Source organism: Eubalaena glacialis, chromosome X (assembly GCF_028564815.1).
Source record: "Eubalaena glacialis isolate mEubGla1 chromosome X, mEubGla1.1.hap2.+ XY, whole genome shotgun sequence".
In the NCBI taxonomy this organism is placed as follows: domain Eukaryota; kingdom Metazoa; phylum Chordata; class Mammalia; order Artiodactyla; family Balaenidae; genus Eubalaena; species Eubalaena glacialis.
In genome coordinates this window covers 33,303,853-33,325,461 of record NC_083736.1, presented here as the reverse complement: position 1 = coordinate 33,325,461, position 21,609 = coordinate 33,303,853, and the positions used below count along the sequence as shown (strand labels likewise).

General features: G+C 36.4%; 1 protein-coding gene across 1 annotated transcript in view; it reads right to left on the bottom strand.

The window, feature by feature from the left end:
• Positions 1–21,609, bottom strand: part of CFAP47 (cilia and flagella associated protein 47) — a 486,133-nt gene that overhangs the window by 342,151 nt on the left and 122,373 nt on the right. The window contains 2 exon segments of the mRNA XM_061178124.1: positions 18,748–18,869; positions 18,872–18,962. Of these exon segments, the coding sequence (XP_061034107.1) occupies positions 18,748–18,869; positions 18,872–18,962 (213 nt within the window).

The following is a 21,609-nucleotide window of genomic DNA, read 5'->3' as shown; positions in this document are numbered from 1 at the left end:
ATGATCTCTATCAGAATACTCCCATTGGATGTAAGTCCAGTAATAGGAAAATAGAAAAATTTTATTTGAATTTCACTGTTTTATTCCCTTCCAAAAAGGTAAATAAAATTCATCCAAAGGTATCTCTTCGATATCATTAACAGACTTGGAACACTAAAACTATTAATAGGTTTCCATAATCTATGGAAATGGTTCCCGATTTTTAGGCTGCAGACTCTCACATCTGTTTTAAAAAATCAACTAACAGATTTCAGTATGTGCTCTAATACTTAATAAAAAGAAACTTTACTTTAAAATGTTCCTGAATTTAGAGTAACTTTTGGTAATATGTTTTCTCAATAAATGGAGTAAAATATAAGTACTCTCATGTAGAGGGTCCAGTAAATGGTTTAAATGTGCAGTCCTTGAAAAGTATGAAACCATTGCTCTTCAACTTGAATATAGTCTAAAATAGACCACAGCAGCATCCCATTAGTTCATGCAAGATAGATAAAGATCATTCAGAGCGCATGAAATACAGCTGTCATGTCAAACCCTAAAGTAGAACCTTGAACCACCTTTTTCATCTTAGCATGGAAGAAATGAATCCAACTTCTTGTCATTGATGCTTCTTTACATAGACTTATCTAGTAGTAATAGGTAAACACTATGTCCAGAAAGACCCTGGAAAAGATCAAATTCCAGTATCTACAAACACCCATGTGATGGCTACAAAACACAGTTGGAGACTGACTCACACAGTCACAGGGAATATGTTATTAAGATCACAGGGCAAATATCTGCTGCTGGATTTGAAAATTAGAAAATAAAACCCTTAAAATATCATAACACTGAGGTAAACAGTTGTCAAGAGAACAATAAAGTACGAGAGTGGGAGGAACGAAAAGCATCAAAGAGAGTATAAAACATAATAAACTTGCATGGCCATTTCAATAAATTGACTGATAAGGTTTGGAATTTTACTAATGACTACAAGGGCTATATGTGGGAGATTAGTAGGATGAAGGACATTTCATTTACAAATAAAAGTTTTTAAAAATTCAATTACACAAAACAAAGTACAGCCAGCTACAAAGACTGATTTGTGAAGGCGGAGCACCTAATTTACATTCATATATGCTACTTTTTAATTCTCTTTCATTTCAAAGGTTTGTTGAAGTCCGACAGTGCCATCAGTCACCATGTCCCTATATTTATTCAATCAAAATCACTCTTTTCCATTCGCTTTCTTTTCATTGTAACTACAACCACTATAGTTCTGTACCTCTTCACAGCATCAATCTGGGAGAGCTTATCTATTGATCTCTCTACTTCTGGTCTTTGTGTTTTCATAGTCACCTAACACATAAATAGCTTATCTCTTTCATCTAGCTAAAGCTCCTTAAAGGCAAAGACCAGCACAGAGCACATAAAAAATACTTGGGAGTTTTCACTGCATACATGGGCAGATGGATGGATGGATGGAGTGATTGACATCTGCAATCAAGATCCACCTGAACTAAAAGAAAAGACCACTTCATAGCCATCATCAGGACCCCAGAAGCATAATACCCACTCTCTAATTACCATAGGTTGGGTTTACTGGAAGAAAACAGTCTGGGGTTTAAGATGTTTATTAGGATCAATATCCGTGTAAGGAAGGGGAAGGAAGCAGGCTGGAGAAGAGAGTAGGAAGAAGGGGCAGGGCTGCAGGGTGTGGAGAACAGGATGATGTAGAACAGCTTTGCAGGCCTGATGAGGCTTTGGCCAACTGGGCAGGGAGCTCTGGATTGCCCTTCAGAGTTTCTAGCTTTAGGCTGAAATGCCTGGCTCTCTAAACCTGCCTCAATCAGTTAGTGGATGCCGGCTTGCCTGGCGGGGTGTAACCTCAGGCCAAGTGGTACCAAGTAGATAAGACAGATCCTGTAGATAAGACAGATCCTCCTGACAAATGGAGGCAGTCGGCTGACCTCATTTCACATAGTTGAGCAGCAAATCCTGCTTTGAAGGGGCACTAGGATGTGCAGTCCCATGTCTTCCCATTTTGATCTTTTTTTTTTTTCTTTTTTCTTTTGGCTGCACAGCTTGCGGGATCTTAGTTCCCCAACCAGGGATCGAACCTGGGCCCCTGGCATTGGAAGCTCAGAGTCGTAACCACTGGACCGCCAGGGAATTCCCAACGCACTTTGATCTTGATTTCTGAATCAGAAAACTCTAACAGGTGAGATGATCACCTGGTATAGCAAGCTCTACAAACTGCTAACCTAAAACTCTTGGTGTATTTTACGACAGAGGAGATACACGTAGGTCAATACCTCATTTAAGCAGCCCTGTTTAAGTAAGGAGAGACTGAGTGACCAGTCAAGGACTTCATGTTGCCTAAATCTATGAAGCCCTTTGGAGAGCACAGAATCTTGAGGCTCTTATTGGAATTCTATTGGCTATAAATGCGAAATGCACTTCTTAGTCAATTTTCCTCATGCCCAGCATTTATTTATTAGTATGAACTCTCTGTATATATCACATATCACTCATCTTCTGCAATAACTATTATCTGAATACCTAATGACCATCACCTAATCACCAAGGTGATACAGTATGGTATTTAAATTTATGGTTTTATCAAGTGGGAACCAACTGAATGCAAGTAGACAATACTTTTCCTTCGAAAGTCAGGGCATGACAACATCCTCTAAGATTCACTATAACAACATTCATCTTTAAATAAAATCCAAGCATTTAAATGATGAATTTTAAGCAGTCTGCAGAAATTCTGAAACAGTTCAATACATTTAATAAAAGTAATTAAATGAGGAGTGGAAGTAATATCATTAGCTTTAAGTTGAATAGAAATTTGTAAACAGAAAAAATATTTCAATTAATTGTATCACATTCTGCCTTTCTTTTTAACTTGAGGGAAGTAAATGAATTTTTCTTTCTAATAACACCCTCTGTAACCATAAAAAGCATGAGTTTGAAGATCAACCTATCTAACATGAAATGCCCAAAATTACAGAAGGCAATAGTTATAGAAAACTAATGACTACAGAATTTAAACCAGGTCATGACCTGGAAGGATACATACACAAGAGATCTCTGAGGCGTCACTGATGTTCTATTTTCTGACCAGAGTGGTAAACACAAGAAGGTTTACTTTTACTTTGTTAAAACATGCAAATTAGTTTTACATAGTTTGATCTGTATTGTTTCAGGAAAAAAAAAAATTTTTCAGAACAAGCCAAATAATCCAAAAAGCAACTTGTAAACCAAGTGTCCTCAAATTGATACTGCTGGGGGAGTTGAAAGTTATCACCGTGGAATTATCACTTCCTCTGAGTACAAATTTAGAAGAGATTGGAAGTTTCCTTGCAAATGTGGAATCAATGCTGGCAGTTAAGAATTGGGAATGTTAGCACAAATATCTCCCCACACTATCCCCAAACTAATATTATAATCGGCAAAGACTGCAAAAAGCAACCTTTAGCTGTCAGTAGAGAAAAACCCCAAGTGCCATACCATGAAGTATCTGAACAAACCTTTTTTTATTAATAATAGATCAGTATACAATTATACCAGTATATTTGTTTGGAGGAATTTGAAATGCAGAATGGACAAACCTAGAAGTTAGGATATGTTTAAAAACAAATCCAAGGATTTAATACAAACACAAAAGGAGGAACATATCTGAGCAGCAAAAGGAAAATTCAGGAAAGTTGGGGCCGACATGCATTCATGCCACCCTCTTCCACACAGACCCTGGTAAAACAACTACCAAGCCTGACGGTACAGACTGGGCACCAGTGTCACAGCCTTGTGGGTCCTGTGGAACTTCTGGTGAAGAAGGTCAAATATGCAATTGCCTAAAGGGCCTGACTGTATGAAACGCAATTAGAACACCGAGAAGGGTTTATAAAACATTAAAAAATTAAAATTTAATAAAATATTCAAAGTACTGAAAAGGAGAAAGAGCTGTTACTACTTGCAGTAGAGTCTGCTATCACCCAGAGGCCACGCTCTTCTTTATAGAAATAGAATCCCCTTCCCAAGTGTCAGCAGAACACATAGCCACGCGTGTACTCACACTTGCACCTAGCCGTGCCAATGGGACTAGCTTGGGTCAGTGACAGATTAGCAAAGGTAATGAGTGCTTGTCCTGGTTCATCTCTTTAAAAATGTTTGTCCTACATTCTCTGCATTCTATTCCATTAGCCTAGGAATGACAACAGCAGGAAGTTAACTCAGAAGCCATGTGTCAAAAATGATGGAGCTGCATGGAGCAACTAAGCCCGTGCACCACAACTACTGAGCCCACGTGCCACAACTACTGAAGCCCACGCGCCTAGAGTCCATGCTCCACAACAACAGAAGCCACCGCCATGAGAAGCCTGTGCACCGCAACAAAGAGTAGCCCCTGCTCATCGCAACTAGAGAAAGCCCGCGCTCAGCAACGAAGACCCAATGCAGCCAAAAATAAAATAAAAAAAAAAAAAAAAAAAAATGATGGAGCTGGCCCACAAGCCCCAGACTGCCTTCCCACTCCATTATATTGTGTGACATATGCAGGGGAAAAACCCCACAATTAATATGTATAATATTACATTATCTTAAAAATAATCCATATATATATATTTCTGCATACATACACACATACATAGTGTTGCATACATTTGTATAACTAAGGTAACATATGAAAAGATACCACATTTTTAATGCATGATGTGACTGTGTAAAACTGAGAGGTGGAGAAGTTAACTATTAATGGTATTTTTAAACTTTTGCATTGTGAATTGTTATAATGAGCATGCATTCCTTCTTGTTATTTAAATGCCTGATATTCTATGCATAAAGTAAATGTTGCAATCAAATATTATAATCCCGTTAGTTTCCTGATTAATCAATTCACATTTATAAATAGTTGAGGAACTGGGTAGACAGACAGGGTATGAGGAAGGAGAGACAGAGAGGACTCTGCCAATTGCATCCAACTTCGAGAAGCTCTGGGAAGACCAGCAATCAGGCAAGTGCTCACAATCACTAAGGGGGAGACAAAGGGCAAGACACTGGAACTTCCTCCAAAATGAAAAATCTCTCAGCAGGGCAGAGGCTCTCCAACCATCACTGACTCCAAAGAGAATGGCGAGGGGAGGGGGGGAGTGGAGAAGAAAAAGGAGGAAAAGGGAGAAATCACATCCTCTATGGTTAACTTTTTTAGTCTGCAACCTGGTGTTAAAAGCAGTATGATTTTAACAATCTGAGATGAGATGGTAAATATTATCTTGGAAGTTTTGGGCTTTTGCAATCTCCATACAAATTTTAAACACTGCCATTTTGCCACAAGTACATGACAAACAAATCATAATTATGAATATTTTTCTGTTTACAGTTTATTATAATACACTGCTATCCTATGTGTTAGCTAAATATAAGGAAACATTCTACTTTATAATTGAGACTGTGCTACAATCCTGCAATTTGGTTTAACAGATTTACCATGAAAATAACGTTCTTCAGAGAATGAAGGTGCCATTACACATAGCCTTCCATAAAACTAGGTCAAGAAATAAGGAACAGATGATTATATCAGGACAAAGCATGGCTCCTTATGAAGTTTACTCCCCCCCTTACTGCCTATTATATCTACACACACACCACTAAGAAAGGTGGATAAATACATGCTTTCATGCATAACCCAGGCCCCCAAAACACGACAAATAATGTTTAGGGCAATATTTCAACACTACCTTCAGTAACATCTATTAGATGATTACTGAAATCCTCTTGAGATTTCCAATTACCTGCCTTTTAGCAGTCACAATGCTAAAACTCTAGGTGGTTCATTGTCCATGGGCAGCAGGTTTGTGCTAAGAATGGAGTCTCCAGAAGACAAACACGTCCTAAATACTGCTCCTCTTAATCCATAAGGGGAGCACCGAATAACTCAAAAGTTGCTTCTAGCTATCTGGTAGTGTCCCTTAGAGGTTCTTGACTCACTTTCCATATGTATTTTAAATATTTAAATATCATTTTAAATATATGTCTACATCCTTATTTTAAATATCTAAATATCCCAGAAAAGCACATTAAGAGCAGATATTAATTCACACTATAGTTACTAAGGTGGCCTTGCCAACCTGAATGCATTAATGCTCCACATGCCTCTGGGTCTGATTCATTCTCTGCTGATTTCCTTCACGTGATGCAGGTTCCTACCCTTTCAAAAATAATAGTAAAGTCTCTGGAAGAGGCATGATAATAATACTTTTTAAAATACTGGAAACAGACCCAAAGTTGCCAAGTACACCCTACACAAATACCAAATTATGCACTGAGTAAATAATCATTAGAATCAGCTTTCATTAGTCCTCATTTCCTTTTTATTATGCTGAATGCTTTCAAAAATAGGTAATTTCAATTTAAGTTACTGTCAATGCCCTATTACTTTAATGAGGTAAGCATAGCTAGTTTTATTATGCATCAAAATGTTTTTTAATCCATAACAAGTTGATAAAATTCTACTGTATATAGAAAAAGAGTTGATATAATTAAGAGCTGTATGTTCTCAGTTTTAAACAACAGGTCTGCACATTATTTCTCCACCAGCAAAATGTTCACTACATTTGGAATTAAGACTATGTTCTTCACCTCTAAAGTTAGAATGGAATGGCTAACATATATCAATGAATAAGGGAGAAATTATAATTTATCATACTCTTATTAATGCATTTATTTATCTGTATATGCAAAGTCCTTACTGCACTTGTTTAAATGTCAGAAGATACATATAACCCAGTACCTTAAAATCAGTAAGGCAAAACAAAAGACTGTGACTGGTTATTTTTAAGAAAAGGCCATGAATTCTGCTAAACCATATCTTGCTCATGATTAAGAAAAGAACAAATTTGTATTGGTTTCAAGTAAGCAACTAAATCAGGCACTACCCAGGAGTTTGTGTGCCAAGAAATTTATAGAGTAGACACTTCTGTGGCAGCTTCAGAGCTAAGGAAACTGAAGCTTCTGAACACCAGACAACAGCAAATGTGCAGGACCCCTGTTCCTGATTTCTTAGAAGTACGTTAACTATGCTTTTTGGAAAGACAATCACATTTCATATGAAAATGGGGGTGATAATCAAAATATCCATCTTTGAATATTAATGAACCCTATACTCTAAAAGGGAGGTGTATATTAACACGTAGCTTAAGGGCTTGACAATGAGCTTTCCTGATTACAGTGTAAGTGCCTCACATTAAACTTTTGATTGTTGAGGCATCCACTTCAAAAACAACCATTTAGAATAAACACACTTCATCTCCACAATACATGAAGAGCCAGGCTGCCCCACCCAAGAAATTCCCCTTCTTAGAAAACTCTGGTAGACCTAGATAACCGACCAGACTGATTGTCGGCTAGTTTTTCCCCTCCTGAGCTTTAATTCCCACACTTATGTTTTAAATTCACCAATAAAGAGTGAACGTACAAAAGCCTAGGCATCCCACTCTAGATCCCAATAAAGGCAGAACCCAGGCCTGTGTGCACTTGCTCCCCACCTCCACCCCGCCCCCCACCCATTGCATGGCCCTAGGCATGCCAGGTACCCTCCAGTACCTATGAGTAATAGACCTTGATTTTTCAAAGTTCCCTGATGGCTATTGCTGAGATATATCTTGCAATCATAATAGGAACCACAAAAGCATGTCCAGCCACAATATTGACTCTGAAAGGGGAAATGTCTGTGGGGGCTGCCATAAGTAGTAAGGCACCAGGTGAGTGCCCCCAGCATTCTTAGCCAATGGTATCACTATTGAGAGGCTGACACGGATCCACCCATCAGCAGACAAGCAAATTAAAGTTTTACTGAGCTCTGCCCACCAGAGCAATACCCAGCCCTACCCACCACCAGTCCCCCCCCATCAGGAAGCTTGCACAAGCCTCTTAGATAGCCTCACCCACCAGAGGGCAGACAGCAGAAGCAAGAAGAACTACAATTCTGAAGCCTGTGGAACAAAAACCAAATTCACAGAAAGAGAGACAAAATGAAAAGGCAGAGGACTGTGTACCAGAGGAAGGAACAAGATAAAACCCCAGAAAAACAACTAAATGAAGTGGAGATAGGCAACCTTCCAGAAAAAGAATTCACAATAATGATAGTGAAGATGATCCAGGACCCCGGAAAAAGAATGGAGGCAAAGATCGAGAAGATGCAAGAAGTGTTTAACAAAGACCTAAAAGAATTAAAGAACGAACAAACAGACATAAACGATACAATAACTGAAATGAAAAATACACTAGGAGGAATCAATAGCAGAATAACTGAGGCAGAAGAACAGATAAGTGACCTAGAAGACAGAATGGTGGAATTCACTGCTGCGGAACAGAATAAAGAATGAAAAGAAATGAAAACAGCCTACAAGACCGCTGGGACAACATTAAATGCACCAACATTCACATTATAGGGGTCCCAGAAGGAGAAAAGACCCAAGAAAATATTTGAAGAGATTATAGTCAAAAACTTCCCTAACATGGGAAAGGAAATAGCCACCCAAGTCCAGGAAGTGCAGAGAGTCCCAGGCAGGATAAACCCAAAGAGAAACACACTGAGACACACGGTAATCAAATTGATAAAAATTAAAGACAAAGAAAAATTATTAAAAGCAAGAAGGGAAAAAAGACAAATAACATACAAGGGAACTCCCATAAGGTTAACAGCTGATTTCTCAGCAGAAACTCTACAAGCCAGAAGGGAGTGGCACGATATATTTAAAGTGATGAAAGGGAAGAACCTACAACCAAGATTACTCTACCCGGCAAGCATCTCATTCAGATTCAAAGGAGATATCAAAAGCTTTACAGGACTTCCCTGGTGGTGCAGTGGATAAGAGTCCGCCTGCCAATGCAGGGGACATGGGTTCAATCCCAAGTCTGGGAAGATCCCACATGGCGCGGAGCAACTAAGCCCGTGCACCACAACTACTGAGCCTGCACTCTAGAGCCCGCGAGTCACAACTACTGAGTCGGCGTGCTGCAACTAATGAAGCCCACGCATCTAGAGCCCGTGCTCTGCAACAAGAGAAGCCACCGCAATGAGAAGTCCGTGCATCGCAATGAAAAATAGCCCCCACTTGCCTGAACTAGAGAAAGACCACACAAAGCGATGAAAACCCAACGCAGCCAAAATAAATAAAATTAAATCTTTAAAAAAAAAAAAGAAAAGCTTTACAGACAAGCAAAAACTAAGAGAATTCAGTACCACCAAACAAGCTCTACAACAAATGCTACAGGAACTTCTCTAAGTGGGAAACACAAGAGAAGAAAAGGACCTACAAAACCAAACCCAAACAATTAAGAAAATGGAAACAGGCACATACATATCAATAATTACTTTAAATGTGAATGCATTAAATGCTCCAACCAAAAGTTACAGGCTCACTGAATGGATACAAAAAGAAGACTTATATATATGCTGTCTACAAGAGACCCACTTCAGACCTAGGGACACATACAGACTGAAAGTGAGGGGATGGAAGAAGATATTCCATGCAAATGGAAATCAAAAGAAAGCTAGAGTAGCAATACTCATATCAGATAAAATAGACTTTAAAATAAAGAATGTCACAAGAGAAAAGGAAGGACACTACATAATGATCAAGGGATAAATCCTAGAAGAAGATATAACAATTAAAAATATATATGCATCCAACATAGGAGCACCTCAATACATAACGCAAATGCTAACAGCTATAAAAGAGCAAATCGACAGTAACACAATAATAGTGAGGGACTTTAACACCTCTCAGCAATGGACAGATCATCCAGACAGAAAATTAATAAGGAAACACAAGCTTTAATGACACAAGAGACCAGATAGATTTAACTGATATTTATAGGACATTCCATCCAAAAACAGCAGATTACACTTTCTTCTCAAGTGCACATGGAACATTCTCCAGGATAGATCACATCTTGGGTCACAAATCAAGCCTCGGTAAATTTAAGAAAACTGAAATCATATCAAGCATCTTTTCCGACCATAATACTATGAGATTAGAAATAAGTTACAGGTAAAAAACGTAAAAAACACAAACACATGGAGGCTAAACAATACGTTACTAAATAACCAAGAGAGCACTGAAGAAATCAAAGAGGAAATCAAAAAATACCTAGAGACAAATGACAATGAAAACACGATGATCCAAAACCTATGGGATGCACAAAAGCAGTTCTAAGAGGGAAGTTTATAGCAATACAAGCCTACCTCAAGAAACAAGAAAAATCTCAAGTAAACAATCTAACCTTACACCTAAAGGAACTAGAGAGAGAAGAATAAACAAAACCCAAAGTTAGTAGAAGGAAAGAAATCGTAAAGATCAGAGCAGAAATAAATGAAGTAGAAACAAAGAAAACAACAGCAAAGCGCAATAAAACTAAAAGCTGGTTCTTTGAGAAGATAAACAAAACTGATAAACCTTTAGCCAGACTCATCTAGAAAAAGAGGGAGAGGACTCAAATCAATAAAATTAGAAATGAAAAAGGAGAAGTTACAGCAGACACCACAGAAATACAAAGCATCATAAGGGACTACTACAAGCAACTCTATGCAATAAAATGGACAACCTGGGAGAAATGGACAAATTCTTAGAAAGGTATAACCTTCCAAGACTGAACCAGGAAGAAACAGAAAATATGAACAGACCACTCACAAGTAATGAAATTGAAACTGTGATTAAAAATCTTCCAACAAACCAAAGTCCAGGACCAGATGGCTTCACAGGTGAATCCTATCAAACATTTAGAGAAGAGCTAACACCTATCCTTCTCAAACTCTTCCAAAAAATTGCAGAGGAAGGAACACTCCTAAACTCATTCTATGAGGCCACCATCACCCTGATACCAAAACCAGACAAAAGTACTACCAAAAAAGAAAATTACAGACCAATATCACAGATGAATATAGATGCAAAAACCCTCAACAAAATACTAGCAAACAGAATCCAGCAACACATCAAAAGGATCATACACCATGATTAAATGGGATTTATCCTAGGGACGCAAGGATTCTTCAGTATACGCTAATCAATCAATGTGATACACCATATTAACAAACGGAAGAATAAAAACCATATTATCATCTCAATAGATGCAGAAAAAGCTTTTGACAAAATTCAACACCCATTTATGATAAAAACTCTCCAGAAAGTGGGCATAGAGGGAACCTACCTCAACATAATAAAGGCCATATATGACAAACTCACAGCAAACATCACTCTCAATGGTGAAAAACTGAAAGCATTTCCTCTAAGATAAGGAACAAGGCCAAGATGTCCACTTTCGTCACTCTTATTCAACACAGTTTTGGAAGTCCTGGCCACAGCAATCAAAGAAGGAAAAGAAATAAAAGGAATACAAATTGGAAAAGAAGAACTAAAACTGTCACTGTTTGCAGATGACATGACACTATACATAAATGAACCTATAGATGCCACTAGAAAACTACTAGAGCTAATCAATGAATTTAGAAAAGTTTCAGGACACAAAATTAATGCACAGAAATCTCTTGCATTCCTATACACTAACAACAAAAGATGAGAAAGAGAAGTTAAGGAAACAATCCCATTCACCACTGCAACAAAAAGAATAAAATACCTAGGAATAAACCTACCTAAGGAGGTAAAAGACCTGTACTCAGAAAACTATAAGACACTGATGAAAGAAATCAAAGATGACACAAACAGATGGAGAGATACACCATGTTCTTGGATTGGAAGAATCAATAATGTGAAAATGACTATAGTAGCCAAAGCAATCTACAGATTCAATGCAATCCCTATCAAATAACCAATGGCATTTTTACAGAACTAGAACAAAATATCTTAAAATTTGTATGGAGACACAAAAGACCCCGTATAGCCAAAGCAGTCTTGAGGGAAAAAAACAGAGCTGGAGGAATCACACTCCCTGACTTCAGACTATACTACAAAGCTACAGTAATCAAGACAATATGGTACTGGCACAAAAACAGAAACATAGATCAATGGAACAAGATAGAAAGCCCAGAGATAAACCCACGCACCTATGGTCAACTAATCTATGACAAAGGAGGCAAGGATATACAATGGAGAAAAGACATTCTCTTCAATAAGTGGTGCTGGGAAAACTGGACAGCTACATGTAAAAGAATGAAATTAGAACACTCCCTAACACCATACACAAAAATAAACTCAAAATGGATTAGAGACCTAAATGTAAGACCAGACACTATAAAACTCTTAGAGGAAAACATAGGAAGATCACTCTTCGACATAAATCACAGCAAGATCTTTTTTGACCCAACTCCTAGAGTAATGGAAATAAAAACAAAAATAAACAAATGGGACCTAATGAAACTTAAAAACTTTTGCACAGCAAAGGAAACTGTAAACAAGAGGAAAAGACAACCCTCAGAATGGGAGAAAATATTTGCAAACGAATCAAAGGATAAAGGATTAATCTCCAAAATATATAAACAGCTTATGCAGCTCAATATCAAAAAAACAAAAAACCCAATCAAAAAATGGGCAGAAGACCTAAATAGACATTTCTCCAAAGAAAACATATACATGGCCAAGAGGCACATGAAAAGCTGATCAACATCAGTAATTATTAGAGAAATGCAAATCAAAACTACAATGAGGTATCACCTCATACCAGTTAGAATGGGCATCATCAGAAAATCTACAAACAACAAATGCTGGAGAGGGTGTGGAGAAAAGGAAACCCTCTTGCACTGTTGGTGGGAATGTAAATTGATACAGCCACTATGGAGAACAGTATGGAGGTTCCTTAAAAAACTAAAAATAAAACTACAATACGACCCTACAATCACACTACTGGGCATATACCAAGAGAAAACCATAATTCAAAGAGACACATGCACCCCAATGTTCATCGCAGCACTATTTACAATAGCCAGGTCATGGAAGCAACATAAATGCCTACTGACAGACAAATGGATAAGGAAGAAGTGGTACATATATTCAATGGAATATTACTCAGCCATAAAAAGGAACTAAGTTGGTTCATTTGTACAGGCGTGGATGGATCTAGAGACTGTCATACAGAGTGAAGTAAGTCACAAAGAGAAAAACAAATATCGTATATTAACGCATATATGTGGAATCTAGAAACGTGGTACAGATGAACTGGTTTGCAAGGCAGAAATAGAAACACAGATGTAGAGAACAAATGTATGGACACCAAGGAGGGAAAGCGGTGGGGGCGGGGGTGGTGGTGGTGGTGGTGGGATGAATTGGGAGATTGGGATTGACGTATATACACTAATATGAACCTGCTGTATAAAAAAATAAATTAAAAAAAATAAAATAAAAAAATAAATAAAGAGGCTGAGGAGTCACCTGCATTCATTTTGGAAGTTCACTAATCTTATCAACATTTAACAAATGCCTCCTATTCAAGGCAGATTATTTCTCAGGATGGTTTCCACAAGTCTTATCTATGTAAGGGACTTCCTGTTATCCTATTCAGGATAATTCTAGAGAGTATAGCCTATTTAAGACTTGTAGCTCTGAATGTACTTCATATAATTATGAACTAAATACCTTGGTACATAAAGGCAATACAGAAACTAAAATGTTAAGTTCAAAAAAAAAAAAAAAAACCAGAAAACATATTCTAGATACTCAAAAAAACCCCCAAAGAACCAGAAAACATATTCTAGCCATTTTACTCAGATAATTAATATATATATGTATATATATATACACATACATATATATTGCTTCTCTCACTCTCCCTCTCTCTCTCTCACTAGCACGCGCACACACACACACACACACACACACACCCCTACAGTATTACTTCATATGCCAAAAGTAAAAATAAGGAAATTCAAGAAGAAAAAATTGAATTGATGAGCACATAAGGAAGATAATCAGTTAATCTAAAATAGAGGTTAATTCGAAAAGCAGCAAGGCGGTGCTTTGTGATCACCTAGAGGGGTGGGATAGGGAGGGTGGGAGGGAGGGAGATGCAAGAGGGAAGAGATATGGGAACATATGTATATGTATAACTGATTCACTTTGTTAAAAAGCAGAAACTAACACACCATTGTAAAGCAATTATACTCCAATAAAGATGTTAAAAAAAAAAAAAAAAAGAAAAGCAGCAAGGAGGGAATTGTATTTTACTATTGGGTTCCTTGACTCCCTCAAAAACCATTCTTTTTTTTTTTTTTTTTACCATAAAATAATACTTTTTTATAACTTAGGAAATAGATGGAAAGGCTGGTTATTAATTTTGGAAGACAGAAAGTGCAACAAACCAGTGTCTTCTGTATTTAGAATATCATAGCTAATCAGATAATTCAGCATAAACAAGGACATTACTTTACTGGTGCTACCCAATATCTAGGTGATGTTAAACAAAAGAAAACTCTAAATAATTTATCTTAGAAACACAGTGGCTAGGAATATCCATTCTGGTTCTGCAAACAAAGACTTTGTTTCTTTTGAAAATCACAAAAACCATTCTTAATATCATTTAAGCGACTATAAATGGACACAAAAATCCCACATAAAACCATAAACTTCTAAAATAAGATATAAATTTGTTTCAGTAATAAGTACATGCTTTTTTTGTAGGAAAAGAAAATATTTTAATTTTTACAAAGAATATGTTTTTCATTTTGAAATTTTATTGATGTGAAATGTACAATTTCAAAAGAGCAGTTTAGCATTGGTTTTGATATTGGGTTTCAATTTCATAAGTTGATTTGAAGCCTTTTGCAAACACTATTAATTTAAAATATCTAAAATAGTTATATGATATCTTACAAGTACCCATATATAATAAATTTATTTTTAAGTAAATATCTTCTATAGAGTTGTTTACTGATGGTAGTTGTAAAACAGGCTTCTTCAGTGAAACTATAAACATTCACTTCATCCTATAACTATGGAGACAATTTATGGGTTTTTGCCTCATCAGTAAATTAATATATCAATAAAAATAAATGAATAACTTCCCAGTTTTTATTGAGTAACTTTATTTTTTTTTAATGTATTTTATTTATTTATTTATTTTTAAAACATCTTTATTGGAGTATAATTGCTTTACAATGGTGTGTTAGTTTCTGCTTTATAACAAAGTGAATCAGTTAGACATATACATATGTTCCCATATCTCTTCCCTCTTGCGTCTCCCTCCCTCCCACCCTCCCTATCCCACCCCTCTAGGTGGTCACAAAGCACCGAGCTGATCTCCCTGTGCTATGCGGCTGCTTCCCACTAGCTATCTATTTTACATTTGGTAGTGTATATATGTCCATGCCACTATTGAGTAACTTTAATTACTATCATTACTATATATCAAACATGGAATATTTATTAATGTATTCTATTCAGGGGATATTTCTTGATCACTTCCCTAATTCTAGAGCATATAGCCTATTTAAGACCTGTAACTCAAAATGCACTTAATTATAAACTAAATTTCTTGGTACTTAAAGGCAATATAGAAACTAAAATGTTGTTTACTTAAAAATAAATTTATTATATAAGGGTACTTATAAGATAGGGTTGTGTGTGTGTGAGAGAGAAAGATGAGAGATGCAAAGGAATAGGAAAAGAGGAAAATGTAAAGTTTCCTTTTCTTATTCTTTGTAAAGTCTATAGCTGACATATGACAGTGTTATTCTCGAAAGAGTCTACCTATAATAAAATTTCTATATGATTCTATACAATCTAAGTGGTGTTAAAACAAGGTGACTAAGTGCATAATCTTTGGAAACAGAAATTGGTTCAAATTCCTGGCTCTCCCACTTAACATGTGAGTAAGCTTGGGCAAGTTATCTCACACTATGGGCCTTATATCTCTTCTGTAAAACAGAGGTGAAGATCTAAAAACATCCACATCTCAGGGCTGTTGTGTGGATTCCATGATATCCAGCCTATGACCTAGAATTTGACCTGTGTTAATTGATAGCTGTTGACCTCATGATTCCTGTATTTATCCAAGCTTTGATTTCCATACCATCAGCCTCTCCCAGTTCTTGTCCTATGTCTTACTCATGGATAACAAAGCAGAGTGTGCAAGACTCTCATAATCTGCTCCTGCTATTCTTTCACCTTCATCTCTCAGCTTTGCCTGGCCAGTATCCATCAAACCAAAAAAACCCAAAAATATTCCCCAAATATAAGCCTGTTTCAGCCTCCATATCCAGTGCATTTTTTTTTTTTTTTTACAACTTGTAATACTCTGCCCACATCACCATCCCTCCCATAGATATATACAACCTCAAACCCCAGATTTTTTGGAAATTTAGGGAAAAGAAAAGCAGGATGTGCAACCACCAAGCTGAAGACACATGAGTGTGGAGGAGACCAGCAGCCACGTTAGCAGGCTATAATTAATAGTTCTACAGCCAGGTGAGCCAAACCAAATGTGACAAAGTCAAAAGAAGAAAACAAAATAAAAAGCCAAGCATGTTCACCTCCAAGGGGAGCCATGGTATGAAATGGTCTTACCTAAGTAAAAAAAACCCAAAACATGAAGAAATAAGTGTTTCATTTTTTCATTGCACCCATGCGCCTCAACACGGACAAACCAGATGCAAATAAAGTCTTTAATTTAGGACAAACATCAGCAAGTATAATTTGTCCTTTGAGATTTTACTCAGAAGCCCATGCAGCCGTCCCCAGTCCCACCCCCACCCCAGGACATTATTAGTTGCTCCTTTTGTGTTGCATTTTCTCTCTACCTCTATTGGTACCAAACACTTTTTTAAAGTCTACCTTCCCTACTATATTGACCTCCATCAAGGAAAAGCCACTTTCTATTTAATCTTTGCTTACCCAGTACCTTGGGCAGAGCTCACAAGGATTACTCACAAATAAATATAAACTAACAGATAAAAAGCAATAAAAGAATCAAAAGAATCAAATTTATTCCAAACAGGCTGAGGTGAAAGGGAGGCTTTTGAGGACGTTCTTGCTGGAACACCTCATTTATCTCAATGGGATCAAAAACGTGTAGTGAGAGAAAGGCAAAGACAGCTTCGGAGAGTTGAGAAGGAAGAGCTGATCATATGCACTACGGGAAACCAGATAAGGAGTTAACAAGGCATCGGTAAAAGGATTTGTCAGTATTAAGGTTCCAGGGAATGTTTCCTTTTACATGGAAAAGTCTTTTGTAGCCCATTTATGATTTCCAAAGGTTCTAAATTAGTTCCAAAAGCTCTACCTTATCCCAAACCTGCTAAATGTTGAATTGGAGTTTAGGGTAAGGGAAGAAGGGTGGGGAAATCTACTGAAGAGCAAACGAGTCTCAAGGCTGAAAGGAAACCCACAACAACAAAAAGACAAGAAAATCATCAAATATATGACCCTCCTCTTTCTGGAGACTGTTGTCAGGTCTCCTTACATCCTGTTTGCTGACCAGACGTCAACACACTGTAACAATGGAACCTGTTCATGCCTCTCTTAGAGGCAATTGTACCACCATCCAAGAAGCCATCTAGTTCACACAGCACTTACTGAAGCTATTTCCTTCCTCACCCTGTGAACGTGGCCTGAGCCTTCATTAGCTTGAAGACGTTCATGGATAAGTTATTCATGATTTTTATTGGTGAGTTCAAAGGTACACCTTACTTAGTGCTTTTGGCATTGAATTTGTGGACTAGAGGAAAGTAAAGTTAAACTTCTATGAACAAGGTCAGTAACATAGAAAGAGACAGAATACCTCCCAGGATGGAGGCATGGAGTTCAGTTCTTGATAGGAGCCTAAAGCAACGCCATTAAAAAAAAAAAGGTTTTTTTTTTAAATGTCAACAAAAGACGGACTGTGAGCATCAAAAGAGAAAAATAGGAGTCTGAGAGGTATAATTTAGATAATTTTATCCATCAACATATGTGAGAAAGGGACATGGAAGCTGGAGCTCAGAACTCCATGAACCGTGTCCTGGATACAGCCACGCTTTGCCTTGGATGCAACATTCCAGTACCATCTGGCTCTCTCACCCTTCTAATTTCTAATGCATAAATCAATCCTTAGACTATAAATATGCTATATAGTAATGACCTCACTAAAAGTTAATAAATTATCACACAGAGTACATTTTCATCTTTAGTATACAATTCACTCTACACTATAAACATTTTTAACAAACTTTATTGCTCTATACATTCACCTCTGGCCCTTTGGAGAGTCAAATCATCTCAGGGTATAAGGTAAAAGGGAAATTTCTGGTCTTACAAGGTAAGAAATCCAGAAACATGGTTTAACCAAGGTGTACTTTAATTTCCTTGAGTCTGTCAAAGGAACGTGTAACAAAATCATATTGTTTGGAAACTCGTTATGCTGATGTTTCTCATTTTCATTTAATACTGACTTAGCATTTCCTTTGTGCCAGTTCCTGTACAATTACTCAATAAAAATTAACTCAATGAATTCCTCATTATCACAGATGAGATAGGTTCTGCTATGACCCCCATTTTACAGATGAGGGAAATGAGAGGCTCAGAAGATGACATAACTTCACCAAAGTTAACAGAGCCAGGATTCAAATCCAGGCAGCCTAGCCCCAGAGTATAGGCTAGCAGCCACTATCACCCTGTTTCTCGTGAAAGCAACATTGCATTTGGAACTTCCTTAAAAAACCTTTATGTCCAAAGTCATTATTTTAGATGTCCCTCTTTTTAACATTTTATAATAGTGTAGAATATAAATCTATTATTCTTCACTGTCAGATACAAAAGAATCTACATTTAAATGTCTTACCACTTATTCCTGCTATCGCAGAAAAGAACACTGCTGAAAAATGACACAGGTTTAGATGATTTGAAGCTGAGATGGCAGGTGAGCGCAGCATTAATTCCACTGGGAGAGCCCATAATGAAAATTATTTGCCTTTTGGAAAATTCACAGAAAGAGGTTGAATCATGTCACCATCAAGAAGCCTTGCTGGGGAAATCTGGACACTGAAAGTTGAACTCCTGTTTAAAATTAAAAGAAAAAATTAGCTCAAAACATGTACAAGTAATTGGATTTAAATGTGGTTTCCTGTTTTTTGAATCATTAGAAAAATTAAAACAATAAATATTTACAATAATATGTCCAACTACTAAAGATATTTTTGTATCATCTCTCGTTTTCTGGTCACAATATAAGTAAAATTGATAATATGTTGATTTAACCAAGAACTACATGAGGTGATCAAAAGTTCCTTTTGACCTGTCAGGATTAAAATAACAGGGTTAAAATGCCTGATTAAGTGCAATGTGTTTTTAACCACAGCCATGCTAAAAGCATTGTCCTTAAATATGTCCTGACAAAAATTTACTAGAAATTACTGCTTAAACAGCTAAAGCTTTAATGCATGTAGACTAAATATTAACAAATGCATATACACATATTTTTCTTTAATTTGGGTACAATTAAGCACTTGTACACATATATCATGAATATTTTTTCAATCATTACTATTAAAAAAATTCTACTAAATGTTTGCATATTTCATTATATACTATAATTTATTTAGCCAATCTAAAATATTTGTGATTTTTAATAGCATAGTATGTAGTATTCACCTCAATTCTAATTAATACTTGGTAAATTTTAGTTGTCAATAAATATTTCACCATATTACTTTGTTTTATTATATATGTAGGTTCCTATAGCAAATAAGAAGTGCTATCAAATGGGAATATTTCCCTAGTACTTTAATTAGAATGAAGATTAGTCAGCTAATTAACTAGAAAAAGTAAAGAAAGCTCTCGAATTAGCTAAACTCATATGGTTCACTGGATAAAACATGAAAAAGCAGTTTATAAATCAGGTTTGAATCCAATTCTGTTGCTAATTAACTGTCATTGGATAAGTCATTAATGCTATTGACTTTATTGTATATATAATTAGAATAGGTTACATCATCTCTACAGTCCCTTTTACATGCTCATTTCATTATACCATGTTTTGTAAGACTCAGCTTTTAACTTGAGGTATTTTTAAAATTGATACCATTATACATTAACTTAAAAGCTGAAAGATTAAAAGATTAATTCATATATGAGACGTTTCTTGACCAAAAAAAATGTACTTTCTAGTACAATGTAATTCAAGTCATGTCTATTTCCTATTTAAGCAACAAAGTTTAGTGTCTGCTTACAACATAGGGTCTTGGAAAAACTGTGAATCCCAAAGTTGTAAAGTTAATGTTGAGGAACTACACTCTCTCACAAAATGGCATTTAAAGCAAGCCCCCGAGGCATAAGTAAGCACTCATCATATCTTGCAGGCCAAATGTTAGAAACTAAAGGCCGTTCTATGCTCCTCAACTTGGACAATTTTCATTTATTTCCAACCATTACATCACACACGGAACTCATTTTCTCTGGATCTCAGAATGCTTAACTGTAAAATAAGGTACTGAACTAGAGAAGCTCTGAGGTGGGTCCAAGATCTGGTAGTTTATGAAAATAATGCTAATAGGCAATTCACATCGGTATATAAATCCTCACAATTTATGTAATTTTAAGATGTAAACCAGCCACTCTTTACATCTATTTCTTTGTACATATAGACAGGCGTATATTTCTAAATAAAAATTTGCTTTGCTTTCCTTTTTTGTCATTTTATATAAAGGATATCAATATATGTAGTCTTCCTTAACTTTTTAATAATCTCAATATTTTGTTTTCTAAGATTCATAATACAGTTGTCTCATTAGTTGAAGTTCCTCCACTTCACAGCTATAGAATATTCACGTACACATATATCACAAATTATTTATCCCTTTACCTGTCACTGGACATTTGTGCAGTTCCCAGATTTTGCTATTCTGAATAATGCAACTATGACTAATTTCAAACATACCTTGTAGCACACATGTGCACTTTATTTTATTTAAGTATAGTTGATTTATAATGTTATATTAGTTTCAGATGTATAGCACAGTGATTCAATATTAAAGTTATTATAAAATATTGGCTATTTACAATAGCCAGGTCATGGAAGCAACCTAAATGTCCATTGACAGATGAATGGAAAAGGAGGATGTGGTACATATATACAATGGAATATTACTCAGCCATAAAAAGGAACGAAATTGGGTCATTTGTAGAGATGTGGATGGACCTAGAGACTGTCATACAGAGTGAAGTAAGTCACAAGAGAAAAACAAATATCGTATATTAACGCATATATGTGGAATCTAGAAACATGGTACAGATGAACTGGTTTGCAAGGCAGAACTAGAGAGACAGATGTAGAGAACAAACGTATGGACACCAAGGGGGGAAAGCGGGGCGTGGGTGGTGTTGGTGGGATGAATTGGGAGATTGGGATTAACATATATACACTAATATGTATAAAATAGATAACTAACAAGAACCTGCTGTATAAAAAAAAAAATTCAAAAAACAGTTATTATAAAATATTGGCTATCTTCCCTGTGTTGTATAATATATCCTTGTAGCTTATTTTATCCACAGTAGCTTGTACCTCTTAATCCCCTTCCCCTATCTTGACCCTCCCCCACCTCTCTCCCCTCTGGTAACCACTAGTTTGTTCTCTGTATCTATGAATCTGTTTCCCTTTTGTTATATTCATTCGTTTTATTTTTTAGATTCCACATATAAATGA